The sequence below is a fragment of the Vigna angularis genome, chromosome 7 (genome assembly GCF_016808095.1).
Source record: "Vigna angularis cultivar LongXiaoDou No.4 chromosome 7, ASM1680809v1, whole genome shotgun sequence".
NCBI classification, from domain to species: domain Eukaryota; kingdom Viridiplantae; phylum Streptophyta; class Magnoliopsida; order Fabales; family Fabaceae; genus Vigna; species Vigna angularis.
The window spans coordinates 9,634,313-9,658,319 of record NC_068976.1 but is presented as its reverse complement, the minus strand read 5'-3'; the positions used below and the strand labels follow the sequence as shown (position 1 = coordinate 9,658,319).

At 32.8% G+C, this 24,007-nt stretch overlaps 2 protein-coding genes across 5 annotated transcripts; one reads left to right on the top strand and one right to left on the bottom strand.

Annotated features, from left to right (window-relative positions):
* Positions 1–1,299: 1,299 nt before the first annotated feature.
* LOC108336957 (cell wall protein DAN4-like) lies at positions 1,300–4,562 on the top strand. Its single transcript, XM_017573399.2, has 2 exons — positions 1,300–1,397; positions 3,244–4,562. Exon 2 carries the CDS (start codon positions 3,291–3,293, stop codon positions 4,476–4,478), a length of 1,188 nt encoding a protein of 395 aa, XP_017428888.1. The 5' UTR covers positions 1,300–1,397; positions 3,244–3,290; the 3' UTR covers positions 4,479–4,562.
* An 840-nt stretch (positions 4,563–5,402) lies between these two features.
* On the bottom strand, positions 5,403–23,040 carry LOC108338652 (pentatricopeptide repeat-containing protein At5g10690). Of its 4 annotated transcripts, none has more exons than XM_017575666.2 (16): positions 22,705–23,040; positions 22,428–22,610; positions 21,188–21,320; positions 20,820–20,917; positions 20,532–20,693; positions 20,372–20,440; positions 19,925–20,060; positions 16,890–17,122; positions 13,534–13,611; positions 12,759–12,827; positions 12,409–12,585; positions 9,232–9,476; positions 7,864–7,996; positions 7,654–7,721; positions 7,421–7,538; positions 5,403–5,735 (listed from the first exon to the last, which is right to left on the bottom strand). In XM_017575666.2, exons 1-13 carry the CDS (start codon positions 22,900–22,902, stop codon positions 7,987–7,989), a joined length of 1,791 nt encoding a protein of 596 aa, XP_017431155.1. In that variant the 5' UTR covers positions 22,903–23,040; the 3' UTR covers positions 5,403–5,735; positions 7,421–7,538; positions 7,654–7,721; positions 7,864–7,986. The 4 variants fall into 4 exon arrangements, with proteins under 4 accessions (XP_017431155.1, XP_017431157.1, XP_017431159.1 ...); XM_017575668.2 differs by having other exon boundaries at positions 9,062–9,476; positions 22,705–23,039; XM_017575670.2 differs by having other exon boundaries at positions 7,864–8,016; positions 9,069–9,476; positions 22,705–23,039.
* Between the last annotated feature and the right edge of the window lie 967 nt (positions 23,041–24,007).

Sequence of the window (24,007 nt, the reverse complement as noted above, 5' to 3'; positions counted from 1 at the left end):
TACATCCGTTAAGTTTTTTCTTTTAGTTTTTAGTTTATTAAAATATTATATTTTAAATTAATTTATGAAATATTAATTTTTTTGTCTTTTATAATATATTACGTAATTATATGTAAATTAATTTTATTTTATTTAATGAATTAATTATTATTAATTTAATTAGATTGATTTTTGTTTTATTTTAATTACGTATTATTATTTAATTGATTATTTAAACATTTTTTATTTAATTATTTAAATGTATATACCACATCCATTAATGGATGTGGCCACGTCCGTTCAATGTGATTTTTAAGTTTATTAATTTATTATATTTTAAATTAATTTATAGAGTATTTAAATTTTTTTGTTTTTTAATATATACAAATAAAAAAATTATTAAAATAAAATCTAAAATGAAAACAATAAACTAAAATAACAAAAGAAATTTAAAAGATGTAGCCTTCTATGAATGTCAATATCCGTTGAAGGTGAAACCGATGTTGACATTTGTTTTACTGGAAGGGCAAATTAGATATGAAGTGGTGCATGGAGTATTTAATGGTAGTGGAGGGAGCAACACTCTTACTTTTTGTTGAAAAAAATATTGTTTAACTGAAGTAAAAATCGTATTTTATTGAATTAGAGAATTTATTTATATCAAACCTACACAACACAATTCCTCATATTGAAACAAAAAGAACCGTAAATATAATAATTTCGTATAAGAAGTAAGTTTCACAAATAACTGAAAAAGAAAAATAGTATTATATTTTTCAATTTTTTAAACTACCCTTTAATCAATTCTAAGAAATTTTCAATACAAAAAGTCTTATAAAAATTCATTTTATTTGAAGTATATTATACATCATTCTTAATACTCTATTACAAGTTTTAATCCAATGTTGGAGGTTTTATAAAATCCCATTTTTTATAAATTTTAATAATTTAATAAAGCAATTTAACTACATATTTATTCTTAAAAATCGTATTCTTATACTCAAAACAAAGGCAAAAAGTAATATTAAAATAAGACAAATGATTACAAATATAATCCAACAAAAAAACTATATTTTTTTCTCTCTCTTATTTTTTTTCAACGTGAGGAACAAAACAAGAAAAGGTCAACGGTGCATCCTAATGTGTAGCACATCCACAACTTATTTGATAAAAATAAAAAGTTAAAAAACAAAAATATTTGTTTTGATTCGATGGCCTGCAATACAGCTTTTTTTAGTTGTGCGTAATTTTCGCTTCTTTTATTATCTCATTGAACCTTTTAATTTTTAATTATTTTTTCTCTTTCAATAAACCCTTTTTCTCTTTTTCTTCTTCTCCGTCTTCTTTCTCCTTCCAATGCAATTTTTCTTTGCTTTTGTGCCACAAATTCACTCTTCCATGAACTTTCTTCTATCAAGGTACGTTATCCAAACGTGATTCCTTACATGCTTTTGCTTTTGCTCATTTACGCCTTCTTTTTTTTTCTTATTTTACTTCTTTCAGTTTTTGAGTTTCATTGTATCAAAATTTTGGAATCGCGTTTTGAAAACGCGTTTTCCTAAACCTTTGCAAGAATAATGGAAGTACTTATCATTGTGTCTCATGCTTTTTTTTTTCTCTTTGCATCACAAAAGGGACATTAGTTTTTGGTTTTTAAAAGAGTTTATGAGTGATGATCATAATCATTTCTCTAGCACTTTAGCTCTTTTAATGCTTCTTTTTTGTTTTATGTTTTCTTTATGTATGTACCTTTTTTTCCTTACAACTCATTCAAACAAAAAAAATTCTTATAAATTCCATGTTTTCTTACAATTATTGAGTTTAGATGATAATGCCCATTTTATTTGGTGAAACTTTTTTTTTGTTAGTTAGTTAAATGAATACATCACAATTCATTTTTCATTTTTGGTATATTTGTTGTGACAATTTCTTTACAAGAAGAACTATTTTGACATTTGGTGTTCTCACATAGGAAAATAAAGTGAAATGAAACTTATGTAATGAGAGTTTGCACTTTCAAAGTAGATTGTGTCAAGAAAATTTTCATTTTAGCCTTAAAAATTAATACCATTATTCACTTTAATTTTAAATTAGAGAAAATGTTATTCACTTCAATCTCTATTGATTAAGTCAAAGACTAAAACTTTGATATTGATTGCTTTCTAATAAAAATTAATTAGAATTATATTTCAGTATAAATTCATTAATAAATATTTGTATTTGGCATTACGAAGATTATATAGGTACTTGAATGACACAATATTTAATTTTTGCAACATAAAATTATATGATACTATGAAAAGAAAAAGACGAAGTAATAGTTTGTTTTTCTATTTATTTATCTTTATCATCATGAAACTGATAAAACACATTACTTCATAAATTCTAACTCTAATTCTATTTCGACAAACAAAGCAATCTATAGATTTAAGAAACTATATATTTTTTATCTTAAGTAAAATTAGGAATTAAAACTAATAACCTTTTATTAGATAGAGAACGAAAGGAGATAATTTATTTTGCTTTTTAGAGAAAAATAACTTTATAAAACAGTGAGTCCATCATTGTTTCTCCTTTTTCATTTATCCATCTCTCTACCTTTCCTTATTTCATTCCAAATTAATTAAATTACATAACTTTCAAAGTAGTTACTCTCTACTGTCCACCTATGGTTTTCACTTTACAAAATAATTAAATATTTAATTTAATTTTTTCTATTTGTTTTCTTTTCTTTTAAAGTTAAATATGCTGTTGCGTCTCCAATATATTTTAAAAAATTATGTTTTATTTTAAACTAAATTATATATTTATTTCGTCTATACACTTAATAAAAATTATGTAAAACATTTTTTTTATCATATAAAATATTTTTCTTGACAAATGAAATTTCAAAATTCACTAAAATATATATTGATTTACATTACCTTCATAAAAAATGGTATGGAGATGAAATAGAAATATAATTAATTAGTTATGGATGGAACAAAATTTTAAAATATAATTTGAAATTTATCCCTTTCTTTTATTATAAAAAAAATGATATTGTGATATGCATAATTTGTTTTACATTTATTTGGTGTTATCTTTTCTTACCTTTTACTTTCTTTTTTTCAAAAAATATAAAAGTTTACTCTATTAAAATCATTATATTCTTATTAAGTGTGTCAAATGAATATCAATGTATTTCATGCTACTCTCATTCATTATAGAGCTAAGAAATTGGTTAGCTTAATCTAGTAACATTTGCTTTGTAACATTGTGTAGGTTGATTCAAGAATTTGTGTAGCTAAAAGACACCCAAAGATATAAACATGGCAACAAAAGCAAAGGAAAGTTATGTTGTTGGAAAGGAGAAGAAGGCCACAACTTCAAATTCTCACACCACAACCACCAAAAGGACCACCAAACCCTTAACATCAACATCATCAACAACATCAACAACAACAACTACCTCCATTAAGAAGCTTAACAGAACCTCTTCAGACAAAAACATCCCCAACTATCTCAAGCCCACTTTAACCTCACGCCATGAATCATCCTCTTCCAAACATCCTAAAACTAACATTCACAACAACAACAATATCAACAATATCAAGAAGACTTCAGAAGTGAGAAGAAGATCTTTGGACAAACCACTTTCCTCTTCAAACATCACAAAACCTTCACTACGTAGGTCCTCCATTGGCCCACTTTCTAAAACCACTATCCCTTCAAAACCCATTTCAGATAGGACCATAAAGGCCACAACTGATGCAAAAACTAAGCCCCTACACACAAGGGTCACAAAGAAAACCACCCCTTCTACTACTATTTCCTCTACAGGCACCAGGAAGGTAGTAGCCAACAAGGATCATGGTTCTGTGAAGTCAGCAAAGAATACTCCTAAGCAAACTAAGAAGGCCTTGAGTGTTGAAACTGAGCAGGTTAAGGAAGTTACAAGTCAAGAAGTTGAAGTGGTAAAGGTGGAGGATGAAGAACACAGTGTGCATGAGGTTGAACATGTGCCTGAAATGTTATTATTACCTGATGTTGAATCTGATGAACATGAGATTGAACATGTAATGGTGGTTGATGATTCTGAGCCATCTCATTATGAAGTTGATGATGAGAGGGTGATCTCTACAGTGTCAGAAGCAGAAGAAGAGAAGGCAAAAGATGAGGAGCATGAAGTGGAGGAAGATAAAGAAAACAAAGATGGAGTTGTTGAAAATGAGAAAGATGAAGGATGGGTGGTGAATGGAATGGAAGATAAGAAGAAGAAGAATGAAGAAGAAGAGGCAGTGGAAAATGAAGAAGAGGAGGTGAAAGTTGAGGCAACAACAACAACAGCATCAAAGCAGCAGTTAGAAGAAAGGAAAAATGGGAAGAAGGAGGCTCAGATATCCAATGTTGTGATTGAAGAAACTACAAGCAAGCTTATGGAGGAAAGGAAGAACAAAGTGAGGGCAATGGCTGGGGCATTTCAAACTGTCATTGATCACCAAGCCTCATCAAAATGAATCATGTAATCATTATATATATATATATATATATATATATATATATATATATATATATATATATATTTCATGGGAGAAACTTCTTTGTTCACACACTCTATGAATCTATAGGGAAAGAAGGAAAAAAAAAGTAGAAAAAGAAAGAAAATATGAGATCAAGAGTGTAAAGAGTTTACTCTGATATGTGTACATGGCTTTGAAAGCAAGTCTTATTGCCTTCAAACTTTGTTAATTTTTATGACTAGTTGATTTTTTAATTGGATTTCATGTTCATTAACATCTGTAATTAAAACTGTTGTTAATTAAGACTGTTGTTAAATGTCTTTGGTCATTTTAATACCTCTGTTTAAGTAGAGATGAAATAGTTAGTTATGAAAATGTTTCTGGAATACATTTTTAATTAATGTCAAAAAGGGCTTTTTACGATTAATATTGGTCAATAATACTTTTAGTTGATGTTAATCACAATTATTTTTACCAACACTGATATAAATATTACGTTTTTTACTAACCTCTATTAGGAAATAAAATTAGCTTACAATGGCAAAAATATAACCCTAAAGATGTTGGCAAAAGATTAAGCATGATCAACTAGAAAGAAATCTTTGGTCAAATTAGTCGAAGAAAAGATTTAAATGAAACAATGAACTCTAGAAAAATAAAGCTCATGAAATCACTTCGAAAAATATAAATGTTTTTCCAAATTCTATTAAACATTAAAAGGCAGATGTCTAATACTTTTAGAAAAAGTTCACAAATGCTTTATAATATAGTCAAATGTGTGTATAATTTTCTCTAAAAGTTTACAATATATAACAACTTAGACAAATCCAATTTTTAACATTTTTACATTTCAAATTAGTTTAAAAACTTTACCGCAAATATAAAATAAAGATTGGCAACAATGATTGAAAACATAGAGTGTAACATCCCAAAATACAGTGTAAAAACTATATAATAGAATACTCACATCGATTAATATTACAGATCAATCTTACAAAATAAAGAACGTACGCTTGTGGCCGAACGACCTTACAGAGAAACAAGAAAACTAAAACCGAACAACATAAACAAACCTAACTGAATGGTTTACAAAAGGCTATACAGAACGGTCCTACAAAATAAGAAGGAAAAGATGATCAAACGATCATCTTAAAACTAAACTAATAATTACCGAACGGTTCTACTGTTCGGTCTTAATTTCTACCTCAACTAAATTTTCTTCTTCAAGCGCTTCTTCCAGCAGCTCGTCTCCTTCTACTCACATCCACATGGATGATCATTGCAACAGAAAGACAACCGAACGTACAAAACAGACAAGACAAGAAACATAGGGTAAGCTTATGTAATTCAATTCATGTATAAACATATATTTCACACAATCAACCAAACAAGATAATTCATCACTCGTTCATGCAAAGCCTAATACTAGACTGACTGTCCGGACTGTATGAATTCTGTGTAGCTACGACGTTCGTGCACCCGGGTGATGTAGTAACTGGGATACCCTCAACAGCTGCCACCCGAGGTTAGTCCTATATGTCCAAATTAACCATAAGGACTAGGACCTCCTGTCGTTCCCACACATGACTTACCCTCCTCTACGTGAGGACGAGTAATCACGGAACATCAGGATGAACTGCCAGCTTAGCATGCCCACATTCATACTTTACAAATTCCAATATACATTCATGAGCTATTCCTCCCCGGAACGCTCGTCCATAATCCAAAACATTTCATCAATATCATATTCTATTCATCTTTCATTATTAATAATTTCAATTAAACCCTTCGTACAAAGATCACTAAGGATACCAAATACCGAACGTTAAACATCAACCCTGAACCAGACCGAACGCTTGGAGTGAGACCAAATTTCTCCAGTTCCAAATGGATCAAAACCGAGAGATGGAATCATTGGTTTTAAGAAAGGGAGTGATTAACATAATAGTTCTCAAGAACGATTAGGAATCAAACGTTTATTTACTAGGTGAGCCAATTGAATGAACTAACTCCCGAGTTAGACCGAACGCTAATAGGCCTAGGCCGAATACTAAGACTCTAGGCTGAAACCAATTTAAGACAGACACTGTGAAAACCTCAAATACGGGTAAAGAATTTAATCAGGTGAATAAATCGAACATCAATAAATATACTTAGCTTTTGAATGAGTTAAACATCAAGAACAATCAGAATGTCAGTCGAAGACCGAGCACCGAAAAGGGCGAACCCTGTTGAGTTTGAACGAACGTTCTTTTATATATATATATATATATATGTGTATATATATATATATATATATATATATATATATATATATATATATATATATATATATATATATATATATATATATATATATATTTAGAAAGGAGAATGAGTACCTGGTGTAAGACCGAGCACTTACTCAGCACGAGCGCTTGGTGGAAGACCGAGCACTACTCAGTACGAGCGTTTGGTGTAAGACCGAGCACTACTAAACTTATAGGAGAAAGGCTTGATAAATATAATAAGATACCATTTTGAGTAGTGTTTAAGAACAAACGAAAATATACAAATACATATAGATATACTTAAGTTTATAACTGAATACCAAGGAACAACTACGCTTGGCCGAACGCTCATGCACAGTATTACAAAACGAAGACGTTCGTCCTCAACTAGGATTCTTCCCAAATGAAAGAATCCAATTCCAACCAAGTTCACTAGAAAAACCGAACGGTCAAGGACCGTTCAGTGACGAACGTACACTTTCATAGGGAAATTTCATACTAGAATTCTTTATGTCAATTCATCTCTCAACATCTATTTTCATAAACTCAAACATTCATATCATAGTAAATAATCATACTTCATATACATTCAGCCACTCAACAAACATGCATTCATTAGCAACGAACGCAGAAACGAACATACAATTAAATTATATAAGCTCCCCTTACCTCTAAGCGTGACCGAACGTTCAACAATGCACCTCTAAGTGTTGCCGAACGTTCAATAATGCAGAAATATATCTCCTCACTACTGAAATCTTAGAGTTCGACGATCACCCCTTACAAACTAAACCAAACAGGAAAAACAGAAATACTCAGAACAAAGTGACCTATTCATGCAACCAAGAATCTGGGTTCGCATGTGTAAGAAGAACGAACGTTCTAAAGAGAAAGTGACTTACCAGTTTCAGAACCAAAAACTGATCGATTCAATTGGAAGCTCTTGACGCCGACAGTGCTCCAGCGGTGCCTGAGTGGTGATCGGAGAAGAGAAAGTGAGTGTTTTGTAGAGAGAAGGAAAAGCTTTTAGAGAGAAGGAGGAGAAAAATGAAGTTTCAGAGTTTGGAAGAGAGGTTGCATGCAGAGAGTGGCGTGAGTTTTGAAAAACTAACCTTTGCTACCACCATCAAGGACGAACGGCCACTTCGCTGCCCACACCTGTCTCCCACTTTCTGATTTCCAGATTTCCTTCGCTTGACACCTGGCGTCCGCTTAGAGTGATTTTGAGTGCATTTTTAATGAGGTCTGACATAAAGCAACAAGTTCTCCATGGATGAAGAACAGAAATACAAATAAGAAAAGAAGAGAAAAAGACAATTTAAAAATAAAATAAGTAGAGAAAGAGAATTTTTAAAATTGAAAAACTAAAAACATAATTTTTGTCTATATATTTAGAGATCATTTAAGCTATATGTGTGTGTTAATTAGCTCCAAACATGAACCTATATGTGAACTTTAGGATGGTTCATAAGCGTAATCACAAGTTCAAATTAATACAAGAAAAATGTAATCCGTATGTCTTCCACAAAAATTAATCATAGAAAATAGAATAAGATTCCAAATCTAGTGTAACATATATCAATTTTGAAGTCCTAGAACATTGAATTTCCAAACCGCATAAATTAAAAATAGTCATATTTATCTTATGTAAAATCACTTTAATATACAACAATTTGATAATTAATTTTTTACCAGTGTGAAGAAAAATTATTAAAGTATTATTTTTGTTCCTTCAAATCAAGTGTTGAAGTGATTATTCAACTTTTGGAACTTGGAGAAATATAGAATTTTATTCTTCTTCTACAAATGAACCACCATTATTCTTTCATTCATAAGCCTTCTAATCCTTTGTTATATTTCAATCATCCAAAACCAGTTCGATTCTAGTTCAAGTTCAATGTTCTTTTAATCTCGAAACGACAATGCCGAGTTTGCAAGTCTTAAAAATTTTCCACATATTAATCTAATCTTTTAGATTGAATTCTCCTTTTGTAATTAAATCAAATTGTTAGGAAGCATTTAAATCCTAACAATCTACCGTTAAAACTACAGAGAAATTCGTAAGAGATCAAATTAAGAATAACATTCTCTCATCGACAACTCTATACAATGTGAACTTTACATTGAATGACAACCTTAATGACAATCCTAAAAGTATCATAGTCTAATATTTTAGGAAACTAAAACTAAACTAAATAGCATTATAAATATTACTTCAATATTCTAATATTTTATCCCAATCCAATAAAGTCCTTCACCCTATCAAAAACCTTAATGACAATCCTAATATGTACAATAGCCTGAGATTACCTCTTACCTGAATCAGCTTTACCCACTCAAAAAACAGCCTCTCACATAAATCATATGTACGCAGACATGCAGGGAAAAACATCACGAGGCAATTTCAGTTCGTATGTACTTGTACTAAAAAACTTATTTAAATCAGAGATTTTCGTAAAAGCTAAACATGTTATATTTACCTTTCACAAAGGTCAGTCCATTTTACTTGAGATACTGGTGTGATAAACCTACTTAATTGTTGTGGTGTAAAAACTCCAACTGCTCTAGAGTTATATGGAGGAGTAGCAAATGAGTTCGTGTAATTTACAATGACAACCATAGGGTATCGCTTCTCTAAAATTAAATCAACTACATGACCAACAGATGTTGAACTCGTAACACTGGGAGGAGGGCTTCTCATCATAGTTGAAAGTGGGGCATCCAACTGCATCGTAAATTTATCCCAATATCAATATAAGACACAAACTCAAATGTAATGAACGGGTATGATTCAATTTGTATTTAGGTCGAAGTATTGTGTTTATGTTAGGCATGTGCATATATGTACAAACAGTAGCACACAAAAAGGGAACCAAAACGTTAAATGATCTGAGTTGTGTAGCCAAGAGTGAATTTTGGGTAACAATGGATCATAACACTAACAATAATAATTACGGTCATATAAAATGATGAATACACAGTTAACATGAACCGGAACATGCACAGTAATGTATAATAAAAGAAATAATAACAATATCAAAATTTACATCTTATCTGAAAATAAATGCAGAATTATTATTTGTTAAAGTAATATTATACTATGCCCCGTATTTTTTATTTTTTTTTGACAATATGTTAAATTTGACATACAGTAACAGTATACATAGACACGTATGTTTAGTAATTTGATTTGTTCATATATCTGTCTGTGTAGAATTTTTTTTGTATGAAATTTATATGGATATCTGTGACAAGTTCAGCACAGTTATTGGACTACTATGTTTAGTATATATTATTTTTGTTTTTATAATATTTAAAATAGTGGTCAACCCGCTTCCAGCTATCCTTCTAGTTTTTAGTGTTGGCTGCTATCACAGCTATCTTACTAGACGCTCTTTGTGGAAGAGGATTGGTAGACAACTGTGAGGTAGCCAGAGGGTAGATAATATGTGGTAGATGAGGTAGAGGGACGAGTAAGCGTAGATGAATAGTATGTGGATAAAGTAGAATAGATAATTATCCTCTAACACCACAACTCCTATGATGTCTAAGGATCTTAAACCAGCATAGCAACTACACTAGATTTCTAGAGAGAAGTGAATGAAAGAAGGGAAAAGGGTGTTATAGAGAGATTAGGGTTTATAAAATGAAACTTGATCACCAAGTTAGTTTGGAGATGTGCTTGCATGAAGGTGGGTCATGGTTGCATGTGACTTTTTTTGGATTCAAGACGAGTCTTTGTATATCAGAGATATCTAAGTTATGTTCAGATCACTGATCTAAAGTTTACTGTGTAGAGTTGGGTAGCTAAGAAAGTGCTAGTAGTAGAACTTGAGAAGAAAGGAGCTTTACGAACAAGGGAAGCTAACTAGTCTTTTTTATTTCTGAGTTGATGGTTGTGTCATGGTATAAGCCACGAGTTGATAATGAAAAGTTATCTTATTGGTTGTTTGTCGGTTTAACTGAGTTTGAGTATTTTTATGTTGTTTGTTGGATATATGATTGATTTAATTAGGATATATGTATAGTAGCTGATGAAAAGTGATGTGGTACGAGTATTTTAATGATTTTGTTTGTTTGGTTGTATGATTGATTCATTGAAATAGTGTTATGTGGTTGCTAAGAAGTGATGAATTGGAGTTGAATGGTTCCTATCAAAATCAACTGTTGTATCAAGTTTTGAGAGGAATGAAAGAAAATGGATTCTTAAGTATGTCAGCTAAATCAAGTTGTTGTATTGTAAGTATAATTATAAAACTATAAATGATCTTTTTGAACTTAAGAAAACGAGTAAGAATACCTAAATAGATCAAGGGAGTCAGTTGATGTAGTTTAGTGATATGTTGTTTGATAGAGGAGACTCTAGATGATAGAATGAGTGAGTTTGGAATTATTTGGCTAGGATAATTCTTTTAAGACAAAACGAGGATATTTTGCAAAGTTAAGATAAGTAGAAGCCAATAATACCAAACTGATATATTCATCAGTTGATAAGAGTTAAGTAGACGAATACTGATAGGATATAAGGTCAAATACTCTCTAGATGAGTACTCGTTGGACGAAGTGCTAGCTTGATGAAGTACTCGTTAGATGATGTACCAATAAAGAATGTATTCGTCAAACAATGCACTCGCTAGATGAGTCATCCATCCGTTGAGCAAAAAGTAGTGTTTTAAAGTATTTGCAAGAAGTTACAGATGGTATCTTCACTAAATGAATCAACTCGCTCGATGAGCCTAATTTAGGTAATCTAGTGAGTGGTATCACTAATAAGAGGAAAACATTTTCAAAAATATTTAAAGGCTTAAGGGTGGCTCAGTTGTTGACTGAGGAGTGAAATGACCACCCGATACTCCGTCAGACGATATGTTCTTTAGATGAGTGTATTGGACATGCTAGAACCAACCTTTAGGACAAGGTTCCATTAAACTGTGATCTTACAACGTTGCACGACCAAGGACTATTAAATGCAGTAGTTGTTTGTGTACGAATTAATCTGTGTTTCCCAAATGGGCCTGCTACCAAATCCGCAGGTTTGTGGATGAGTGTACTGGACATGCTAGAACCAACCTTGAGGAGAAGGTTCCATTAAACCGTGATCTTACAACCTTGCACAACCAAGGACTATTAAATGCAGTAGTTGTTTATGTAGGAATTTTTCAGTGTCTCCCAAATTGGCCAGCTACCAAACCCACATGTTTGTGGATGGATGCCCAACTTATATTGTAGTGTCTCTTAATGAGAAGGTTCCTTTACTGCTTTGTAGAGTAACCCTGTACCTAGGAACAGTCACCAGTTTCGTCCTATCATTGTGCCACATAAGTATCCCCTTAAATTTTCACGCATGCAACCTAATCCTTCCAATTTACATTAATTGAAAGAATTCAGTAATATTGTCAAAGTACCCCAAATCATGGGAAAAGGCCAATAAAAACTACATTCTTCGATATATACTGATAGTACTTCAGTTATATGTTATAATTCCAGGGGCATACACGGCGGCCAAAGACAGTCTTCACAAAATTTATTAACATCTACCCATGCAAAATGACTCGAGTACATCAATTAAAGATTGTAGGATTTTGCTGTATATCTTAGTAGAACACCATTTAATGAAATAGTAATCTCACAAATCATTCTAAGCAAACTAAAAATACCTGCTTGCAATCTTCACGGTGTAACAGCCCTATACAGCTACCCCACTCATCCACAACAGGAACAACTGCTTCATCAAAGAAACGCATAACCACCTTCCTCAGCTTTATGGTACCTTGTAGTGGCCGTGTCGCATCAAATCGTATCATATAGTTCTCAATCGGTTGAGAAGGTAAAACCTACACCAAGAGGGTCCATAATTAGAAAAAATACAAGCTCTCCATGCATAAACTATCATAAATAAAATGCAGTGTAGATCAAACAGTCAAGCCAAAGACATAACAAACATACATGCAGAGATATAAATGCATAAAAACCTTGAAAGGATGTCAATGCAACATATGATCAGTACCTGAGGAAGTAAGTAGGGACTGAACAAAGACTTTGAGAATCCCAACACGGCCTCAATGCGATAAGCTACCTATATCACAAAAAGCATGGCCATAAGGTTGACAGTTTTAACATTTAATAAAAAAATTCATATAAATGAATACCCTGTTTAAAAATGTCTTTCTTCCTACAACATTTGACTATTGTATAACATGTGATCCACAGTAACATTATATATATAAAAGAAACATGGTGATAGATCATCTGATAGGTATTAGAGTGACAATCTGATATTCGAGGTACCAGGCCTCCAAGAAGAAAAGATAGAAATTTAGTGAATAATATTCCCCTTTTCAAAGTTTTTCATTACAATGCTTATATTCCCTGCATATATTAACAGTTATCCATATATCATGGTAACCACGTAAACACAATAAGAAAAGGTTCTAACAGAAAAGATTCTCACAAAACAAACATAATACTCTCTCTCTCAATGCACGTAGTCATCCCAATCTTTGGGTCTCCTAATATTTCTTTTGGGCCTAGCACTAACACTTTCAATTGACCCAATATCCTCCTGACTGCAAATTGTATCATCATCAGTTTGCAATGATCTACAACTATGCTGAAGGAAAATTATTTGAATTCTGAAAAGGGCGTCTTCGAGTCAGTCAAAGATTTGGTCCAGAAATATACTATGATGAGAAAACACTAGACATTCAAATCAAAGTTAGGAATTTTAATATCTAATGGTGGGATCTATTCAAAAAGGCATTGTATACCATTATATTACATACCATGCCTCCACGACTTGTCCAGGATATGCCCTTCCATCTTGAAATTATCTCAGCAAGTGTTTTAATGGCAACATTGATCTGACCAAGAAACACCACAGATACAGATAAATAAAGATGCTAAGAATTAACTTCCCGAAGACAATCAAAATGTTGAAAATTAAAATAAAAGAAGGTAAGTGAAAGAATTTTCTCTCTGTAAAGAAAAGTGAAGCAACAAATGAAGACTATGTTAGAAACCAATTTCAACTGTAAGCAATCAAATGTCCCAGCATAATACCTAAAAATTTAACTTCACATACAAGAAAAATCAATTTGAGGTATATGTTCGAAACCTGCAAGAATTTAATTTCTTTGAGCACTTTAGACTCTTTTTGTTGTTCATATCAAGCTGAAGGTAGAGGCTTGGGGGTTTCTAGAGATGCCTTAGTAATTATAAAAGGAAAAACTCAAGAATAGACTATAGATCCTGCAAGGCAGAACAGCAGTGCGTGCAGCTTGATGTCTTCCATGTCTGATCTTAACCAAACTCGTTTGTGGTATATGAGATTAGACCACAAGATTGAGCATGAAACAGATGAGCCTAACATTCAGCTTCAAGCTCAACATTCAAGCCTAGCCAATTGTTTGATTTCTAATGTTTTTGTTAACTTTGTTGAGAATACTTGCAACTCTCCTAGCACATACTCTGAGGCACACTAAGCTAGGGCATCCAAACAAACAATAATGTTTCCTAAAACTCATCTTTCGGCATTGGAATATTTCACAAAATAATAAAGATGCCTCTCCTTTTTTATCTGTTTGTTGTGTTAGGAAAGCTCACATGTTATCCCTTCCTATGTCTGAAACAGTCTGCAAAATTCCTTTAGAATTGGTGTACAGTGCCTGGTGGGGACACTCACCAGAACCATATCCCAATAAATTTTCGTGTTATATCACCTTTGTTGATGCTTATTCAAGGATTACGTGGATTTGTCTTCTAAAAGTAAATTACAAGCTTTCACTGCTTTTCTAAAAGCAAAATACAAGCTTTCATTGCTTTTAAGCATATCAAAGCCATGGTTGAGCTGCAGTTTAATACTTCTCTTAAAAGTTTACAAACTAGCTGGGGATGAGTGTTTAGTCCCCAACTATTATTTAAGGGAACTTTGTATTAATCATTGATTAATTGTCATAGATAGAAAACACAGACACATAGTTGACCTTGGTTTACTCTCCTTACTCATGCTTCTTTGCCTTTAAAAATTTGGGATCTTGCTTGTATAACTTTTCTCTATTGCCTACAACTTCTCTTAATTTTAATGCTCTAAAAGTTATTCTTTGAAGCAAAAATCCAACTTATCACTTACTCAACTCTTGGATGTGCTGGTTATACTCTTCCAAAGACCTTCTAACTCACAAATTTGTCTTCAAATCCCATAAATGAGTGTTTCTAGGTTATTCCGGTGTTGACAAGGGTTACAAATGTCTCTCACCTATGAGAAACTTTTTAAATCTGTTATGAAGTGGACTTTAAGCTTAACTCAATCTAACAAAACCGGTTTGTAAAATGAGGTTTGCATCCACTTATATATTGTAAGTTGGCCTTATCTCTAGTCAATATAGGATTCCCAACACACCCTTGTCACGCTAAGACGTATATATCTCATGCGTGGGACTAGACGTTAATGAGTGGTCCGATAGTGTGTGAAACAATAGACCGAACAAATAACAAACTTCGCTAGGATAGGCTAACCCATAACTCTGATACCATGTTAACAAATGGATTTTAAGCCTAACTCCAGATATTGTGTTTCCATTGGAGGTAATTTGATTTCTTGGAAGAGCAAGTGTTAAGGCAAGATTTAGTGCAGAAGCATAATGTAGAGCTATGGTCGCAGACACTACTGAAATTGTTTGGGTTAAACAATTACTTAAAGAGTTACAATTTAGAGATGTCACTGACACTTCTATGTAACAATCAAGTTGCTCTTCATATTGGCTCTAATCTTGTCTTTCATGAAAGAACCAAGCACATTGAGATTGATTGTCATTTTATTCGAGAAAAGATTGTATCTAGAAACATCAAGATTGAGTTTGTTAACTTAAGTGACCAACTAGCAGATATTTTCACTAACTCTTTATGAGGACCTACAATTGATTATATTTGTAACAAGTTTAGTACATATAATTTATATGCACCAACTTGAGGGGATGTAGATATTGTTAGTTACAATATCTTATGTTCGTTACAAGATTATCAGTATTTGGGCTTAGCCCATATTTTCCTTTATTATTCTTCATTATAAATATATTACCCTATGAGATTAATCCTATACCTAATTTTCCCTATTTTCACAATATCCAAAGATTTTGTCTTTATTGAGTGCAAGATTCCTTACAAAGATCTTTTTCTTTCACTCTCACTTTAAATTTTTTTCCTAGCATTCTTGCATTGTCTCTATTCCTATTGTTCATCCTCTTCCTCATGTCACTTTACCTGACTCAAATCACCCTACTCCTGCTTGAGTCACCTAGTTCTCTTTCCAGCAACAGTCAATCCTGTATTGCATCAAGCTGTCTCCACTAACCAGTCTACTCCCACTCACACTACTTCTTTGTAATCCTCTTCACCACCTATAAGTGCTCATCCCAAGCAAACTAGATCAAAATCTAGTGTCTTACCTAGTCGTATCCCAGGTCATTTTATTCTTACTTATTCTGACCCAAGAGCATCACAAAAGCTTCAAAGAATCCAAAATGACTGGCAGCTACACAGCAAGAATTTGATGCTTTGATATAAAATAATGATGGACTTTGTTTTCTCTTTTTGCCACTAGGATAGGTTGTAATTAGGTGTTTTGAATCAAACAAATGTTGAAGGTACTTTGAACAAATAGAAAGCTCATTTAGTAGCTAAAGAATTTCATCAAGTTCCTCGATTTGACTTCAATGGAATGTTCTCCCTGATTATCGCTGCATTCATAAAAATATCACTACACGTCATTTACATGCCTGACATTGAAGAATGGCTTTTAAACAGTATCCATAAGTATTTACTTTAGCAGATTATTTTAGATTTTGCCTTTGTTTTTATACTCAATTTTAAATAGTTTTGGTGTATTTTAGTCCCTGGAAGATTTTTGTATAATTATATTATTCCTGATATAAGTTAAAAGTTTTATTATTTTTATTCATGAGATTACTTTAGTATTTCTTTTATATCTTTTATGTTTTTGAAGTAACCACCATTCAACACAATGCCATCCATTTATCTAGCAAAATAGAGATTGTGTGCGAAAGATGTGAAATTTTTAAAACTAGGTACACTCACTTTAACTTTAAACGTCGAAATGATGTGATTTGAAAGGGGGAAATACCTGGCCAGCATTGAGTGCTGCTTCCATTAGAAGGTGATCAGCTTCTTCTTGAGCTACTAACAATATGGTTCCTGATGAATCTGGCCAAATCCGTTTATGCAAAATTTTAACTAGATCATAATCTCCTAGAAAAGCAAAGGCACGCATCATGGATAGATAGAGGTGAGGCTTTGGCCTCAACTCTGGATTCAAACCAGCCTGCTTCAATATTTCTCCAAAAACACAAAGAGCACCTAAATGCCGAAAGATGATTTAATTAGATAAAGAACAAAATGCAAATTTATCAATTATTTAATAAAACAAAAGGACTGGTGATAGATTCAATTAGTATAGGAGAAAAAAAAAATAATAAATCGGGAAATATTGGCCCAAAAACTATTATTAAGAGCAAAAGCTATGAAGCCAAGAAATCAAGTACAAGGGGTGATATCCAAGAGAAACCCAAATCCTCCCAATAGAATTGTCTCTTCCCTAACTACTAGTTGAGCCCACCTATTTATAATATCTAAATTACATCTAGGATTAGTTACCCTTATACTAATTACCTCGCCTTAACCAAACCATCTTAACAGAAATCAGAAATTTCTCAGTGCTTTGTTTGGACAAGTGGAAGAGTGGACAAAAAGAAACAGAATACACGTACAGTTTTGCCGTCTCTCGAAGGGAAGAATGGGAGAAATGGATGATAAACAGTTATGTATTATTTGACCAAATATATCAAGAAATTGGGCAAAAATGGTCCAAAAACTGTTACTAAGAACAAACTCTATGACAGTCAAGAAATCCGGTTACATGGGCTGATACCAACCGAACCCCAAACAAACCCTCCCAATAGAACTGTTTCCATTGTTTGGATGAGTGAAAGAGTGAATAGAAAGAAACAGAGGATACATCGTTTTTCCTTTATGTAGAAAAGAATGGGGAAATGGATGATAAAAAAGTAGTATTGCAAGGGGAACCTCGATAGGAAAGAACTGAGAAATCTCTACAGGGAAGAGAATAAAATTTGGCCTGCCCCAGAGTAAAACATTTCTCTCTGATAGGTGTCCAAAGTCACCCTGCCTGCGAGGCCCAAAGAAAAACTCGATTGGCTTAAAGGGTTCCAAACCTAGTAGTCTCTTACATTATGTCTCTTCTTTTCTAGTCAGTGTCAGTTTGTAATAACGGAATTCCAGAAGCTTCCTAGCGTATAGGCTTTAGACACCTGTACTGCGGTCATGATATCTTATATGAGCAGAGAATATTTTATCACATAGCCTAATTTAGTAGTAGCCTTAGCATAGCCCAAGGAATACTCTGACCTCCTGATAGGATGACCTTACTCATCATTAGTGCCTTCATCTGTACTCCTATTCCTACCAAAACCACCAAAGAACTTGATGATGGCAAAAATTTTACACAGCTTACGTCCCACAACCCCCACACACTTCTCACAGACTCCCCTACCTACACCTTGGTACCACCAGAATTTCAGACCTTAAAAACTTCGCCTCTGTTTTTGACAAGCCTCACAAAATTCCACCCTATGACCACCATATCCTCATACTACCCCACACAGCCCCAGTCAATGTCAACCATATGGGTTCTGTAAGACCTTAGAAAATTTTAATTTAGTAGAATAACGAAAATGATGAGTTAAGTTTAAATTATAATTTTAAGAATGTGTAAAATGACCAACTAGTCATATAACTTATTTGGTTAGAGTACTTGGGTAATGTATGGAAGCTATTAGATTCAACTCCCACTAGCCATGTTTTTGTCTTTTAACACTTTGGAATCATGTGTAGGGTTATAAATATCTAAAAAAATATTATAATTATAATTACAAACAAATGTTGGCAACAGAAAATGAATTTGGACTTGTTAGATATTAAGATACCATTAGTCACAATATTTTGTGTATTTGGGCTGTGCCCATTCACTATTAGCTGTACTGATTAGGGTTTTTATTAGTACTGAAGTTTCAGGGTAGCACATATTTTTTGGAGACAGTGACAAATAGTGAGCTTTTGGAGGATTAAGTGCAGTACTGGTTTGCAAAGCAGTAAAGTAAAGCGTTAGAGTTGAATTAACAATCCAAGGGAAGCTAACATTCTTGTTTTCTTTCTTGATTGTATGTGTGTTGATATGGCTAGTTGGGTTGTGAGGGGAGCTAACTTATGTCCATCTTTATTTGTTTATGTCATTCATGTCACAGATTTGAATAAAGATAAAGTGCTAAATTATGAGAGGATATATCTCTTATGGAGTAAAAGCATAGGGCAGTTTTGATTAGATTTGTTGAAACCAATTTAAGTGGGTGCAGGTAAATTACCTTAAATGTAAGCTAGGGCAGATGGACAGTTGGGTTATCCTTGGGCTATTAAGTGAATGAATTTGAAGATAGGGGAAGAAATGAATTGGATGGAATATAATTTTCCTTGAGAAATAGGCAATAGGCAGCAGTGTTAACTTCCGATCTGATGCTAGTTCTACACACACACATGAATGACCTGAGGGATATATCAATCTCTTGAGCTTTTTTCTCATTTTTCTTTCTCAAGTAGCACAAACCAGCATTTGAAATTCATTCACGAATCAGAACCAGTACACATTTCAAATATGAAGAAAAACTGCAGATTTTTCTTGTTTTTCTTTCTTACAATTTAATTATTCTTTCTTTGTGCCAAAAAGATACCTATAAAACGTGAAAACTATAACTTTCAAGTAGCTTTGTGCTTCAGTTCCCCAAGAGTTTGACTATTCTAATAAAAACATATCACCCCAGTAAACAAGACTACTACAAGTTACATTTTTAACCTAAAAATTTAAACTAGAAGAATGCGGCACTCAAATAATATTTGACACTTCAATTCATGAGACAAGGAAAATCAATTAATTAAATGGGCATAATTTCAATTATTAGGACACTTTAGGATTATGAATATCATACTCCGCTTGTCAACAGTAAAGGAACTATCATAAACATTTATTTGTTTACTCATTCCTGATATCACTATGCCACTAAAGAAACTATAACTGAAGAAAGCATATACCTTTAACTGAGCCACATGTTAGAAAAGCATCAACTATAGCAGTGTAAGCCGTTCTATCAATGTATAATTCTGAACGAGATTTCATTTCAAGAACTATTTTTAGAACTGAAGTAAGATCCTTTGCCATCCCAAAACCCTGCAATAAAGAGAGTGAAAGAGAGAAAAAATTAAAGAGAGATGCTGGAGAGCGCTCGGACACCCAGACAAGCATTAGGATTTACAATATGACAGAACTAATACAAATATTGGATGTGCATCGGTTATATGATTACTTTTAACTGAACATTAAAATCAATCAAAATAAGATACCAGGAGGTAACTGAAAACAACTACGGACACTACCCATCAAAAACTTCTTCAAAATAAAGCAAAATTTGAACTGATAAACTTACAGTTGTATATTATAAAAATAACAAATAGCAAGTGAACAAAATATTGAAATCTCACCTTAAGCAATGTCGTATATGTAACAATATCCGGAAACATATCATCATTGACAAATTTCTGTGCTCTCCCCTGTAAATATCAAAGATTGAAAATTCAAAACATTTTTGTATTTCCCTACCAAAGGAAGATTGAAATCAAATTTCAAATCCTTACAAATTACCTTCATTTCCTCAAAAAATTGCATTGCAGTGTCCAACTTTCCACTCTCAACGCATGCTAGAATTAGTGTGTTATATGTGAGCCTGTCTGGCATTATACCTTGACGTAAAATTTCATTCAGCATGTTTATTGCAGTGTGCGGATAACCTGAGTTTACGTAGCCCTAAATTTTGGAAAAAAGAAATATTCAAGATCAAATTTCATTACGACAACTACTTGTAATGCCCACCAAACATGTGATTGAGAATGATGTTTTTTTTTCTTTCAAGATTACAGATTAGAACAAAACCTTAATTAGTATGTTGTATACTGATACTGAAAATTTGCCACCTTCTTGAAACACAAAACCATATCGGGCAAGGAGACCATGTGCACGACGCAAGTCTCCTGCACTATAGCTTTGCAAGTAAAACATCAGCAGTCAACATGAAGTTTTGAAAATATCTTCATAGACTCAAACCAAAAGCAAACAAATAGCATTTAATTAAAAATCAACAAAATTTCAATCAAGGGCGTCATCTTATATAGTTAGCTATTACATACAAGTGCACAAGTATGATGCAATACGCTAGTGCAAACTAAAAGCATCGAAAGCAAAATTTCCATGCACAAAACAATCACAAAAACATACATGTCAAACCAGACTGTCTGACTAACCTGCTTTGATTAAGGCATTTAGCAGACCAAATATCAATGGAGCTGACAAGTTTGGACTTCCCATGGCAGTGCCATTTTCTACAGTTTCAAGCATTTCAAAAGCCTCGTCGACCCTCCGTGCCTCACCTAACCCCTTTATGTGTATTTAAATTAAAATTCCAATAAAGATCAGAAAGAACTAACAATTAAAGTGCATGCAACATTGAATTGTTAAATTGAAAAATAGACTATCAGTGAGACTATAAGGGTACATTTGAAGGGGTTTAAAGGAAAATGAGAGTGGCATCAAATTTTTCATTTTCAAAATGAATTACACAATAATTATAAAATTTAGGTATAACTGAAAGAATCCTTTTGTTAAAAACCTCACAGAGAGAATATTTAATTAAGGGGTTCTACTATGTGTCCATGAACATGTAATGTGAACGCAGTAAATACACTGCATTGCACCAAAATGAACCAAAGCAGATAGAGTCTGTGATTTCAAAATGCTAAGCCTTTTTGTCAATGTTTCTCCTTCAGAGGGATTGCACCCACTGTCGATTGTGCTCCAGACGTCAAGGTTCAACCTCATCACACCCACTTAGACACAAACACACATTTTGCGCTTTTGTCATTTATTTCGCTCTCTTGGAGAAAAATACTTTAGTTGGCTTTATGTAGAGTGACTCATCTCTGGCCTACTTAGCTCTGGATTTGTCTCATTGAAGTATACATACAATTTACCGTAAAAACATATCACATAAACGTGAAGGACTAGGCAGAATCTAATTCTTTAAGATAAATGTCATTCTGTACCTTCGGTATGTCACTGAAAAAAACATAACTGCAGCAGTTTTTTAATGACAGTTAGGGACAAAGTGGATCGGTTTAAAAAATGAGAGATCAAATTGAACCATTTACTAATAGTGAGACCAAATTGAACCAAACAAAAAAGATAGTAGGACCAAATAAATAATTATTCTTAAAAACTATTTTTATTAGAAAATGAAAAAAAGAAACAAAAAATAGAAATAGAAAATCTCAACCGAATACTTGAGTTGAGATACCTTTATTTCATCTTACTTTGAAAACAACATATTTACCCGGCATGTCATTCAAAGGCTAGGATCATTTATAGTTTTCAGCAACCAGAATACTCAAAGTAAAACCATCAGCGTCCTACCCTTAAAAAAATGAAGCAATGCAAATTTCGCGAAAAAAGGAGGAAAAGCCTAAAGTATGAACACCAGTACAGTACCTTCAAAAGTGTGGCATAGGTGACAGTATCCACACCACAACCATCGCCCTTTTTCATCTCTACGAATATCCTAATAGCTGAATCGATATCACCGCAACGGACACAAGCCTCCAGCACCGCGTTCATCACAATCGTGTTCAGCTTCCCGAACTGCCTCTTCGCAACCTCGATCTCATCCAAAATCTGAACCAAAACATTGCACAAAAGTAAATTAAATAAAATTAAAAAAAAATAAAACAATCCGAATTATTCTTTTTGGGTTTGATTTTCAATTTACCTGCCGAAGCTGTTTCCTGCGGGTGAGTTGAACAATGCGCGAAGTGAGGCGCCGGAGATTGACCTCGCCAGGAGTTGTGGTGGTTGCAACACGACGGCGTACCGGAGCGGAGGAGGAACAGACACGCGAGGAACGGAGTTGCTTTGAGTGGAGTGCGGCGGTGAAGGGTGAGAAAATGTTAATGTGAGTTTGAAGCATTTTCAGGGATATCTTTGTAACTATGGCTAAGGTTTTGCCATGGAATTTGAAAGTAGAAATGGAACAAACTCTGTTGTAAGAATCTGCAATAGTGAGCTCAGGGAGTAGCTTTGGGAGGGCGTGTGGTGGACATTAGGTTGGGTCCATTGAGGTTTTGGGCTTTCTAATGCTATTGGCCATACTTTATCTGGCCCAACGAGTAAGGACAATAATGGGTAGGTCCTTTTCTCCACTATAAATAAACAACATTATCTAAATTTCCATAACATTCCATGTATCTCATTATATAAAGAAATATTTTTTTAATAATTGGTTTTTTTTCATTTTTCCAATAGTTATTTTATTTTTAATAAATAGAAATAGTTTTATTATTTTATGAAATATAAATTTTTAGTTTTGATGAATATATGAATTGATAATATATCATAACATTTATAATAATCTATAACACTATATTATTTATGAAAATATTTATTATTCACAATAATAAATCAAGAGTTATTATAAATCATATATTGTATTTTAATCGAATAATATACATATATTAACATTACTTTTAATACCCGTAAATTCAATGAAACATTTTATATTGCATATTTGTTCATTGGAAGCTTATTGGGTGGGTTACTTAATATGAAATGTGAAGAAGGCCCAATTTCCATGTCTTTTTGGGTTTAAGAGGGCTTAGTTGGCTTTAGAAGGGATTGGTATAGGTTTGACTAAAGTGGTCTAGGTCATTATTAACCTACCTTTCTAATAAGGGCATCTAAAATCTCAAATTAAGTTTTCAAAAGTTCAAGCTCTTTGTCATGATTTTTAAATCCTTTTTAAAACTCTTGTAGGAATAAGAAAGTTTGACATCATTATAAATAGCTTGGTAACATGCTTCAGTGATAGAATATATGAGTAAAGTCTTTCTCATAATCAAAGTTAAAAAAAGTCATCAAACAATGTGTTTACTTACCATGATAAATAGTGAAAATTTTCTAATAATTAATGACCTCCTTTCACTTTGTTTTATGATACATATTGAAAATTTTTTTTGTAATGCAATGAGTGATTCATTCATATATAATGTCTTGTTCCAACCATTATTGATGTCTTT

What these genes read in the sequence shown, in the direction of transcription:
- LOC108338652 (XM_017575666.2), bottom strand. Translation starts at nt 22,902, where the DNA reads ATGCTTCAAACTCACATTAACATTTTCTCACCCTTCACCGCCGCACTC. An exon ending in AAATGCCTTAATCAAAGCAG is followed by an intron (nt 20,918 to 21,187) that starts GTTAGTCAGACA and finishes GCTATAGTGCAG; the next exon opens with GAGACTTGCGTCGTGCACAT. An exon ending in ACCGTGAAGATTGCAAGCAG is followed by an intron (nt 9,477 to 12,408) that starts GTATTTTTAGTT and finishes TTTACGATGCAG; the next exon opens with TTGGATGCCCCACTTTCAAC.
- LOC108336957 (XM_017573399.2), top strand. Translation starts at nt 3,291, where the DNA reads ATGGCAACAAAAGCAAAGGAAAGTTATGTTGTTGGAAAGGAGAAGAAG.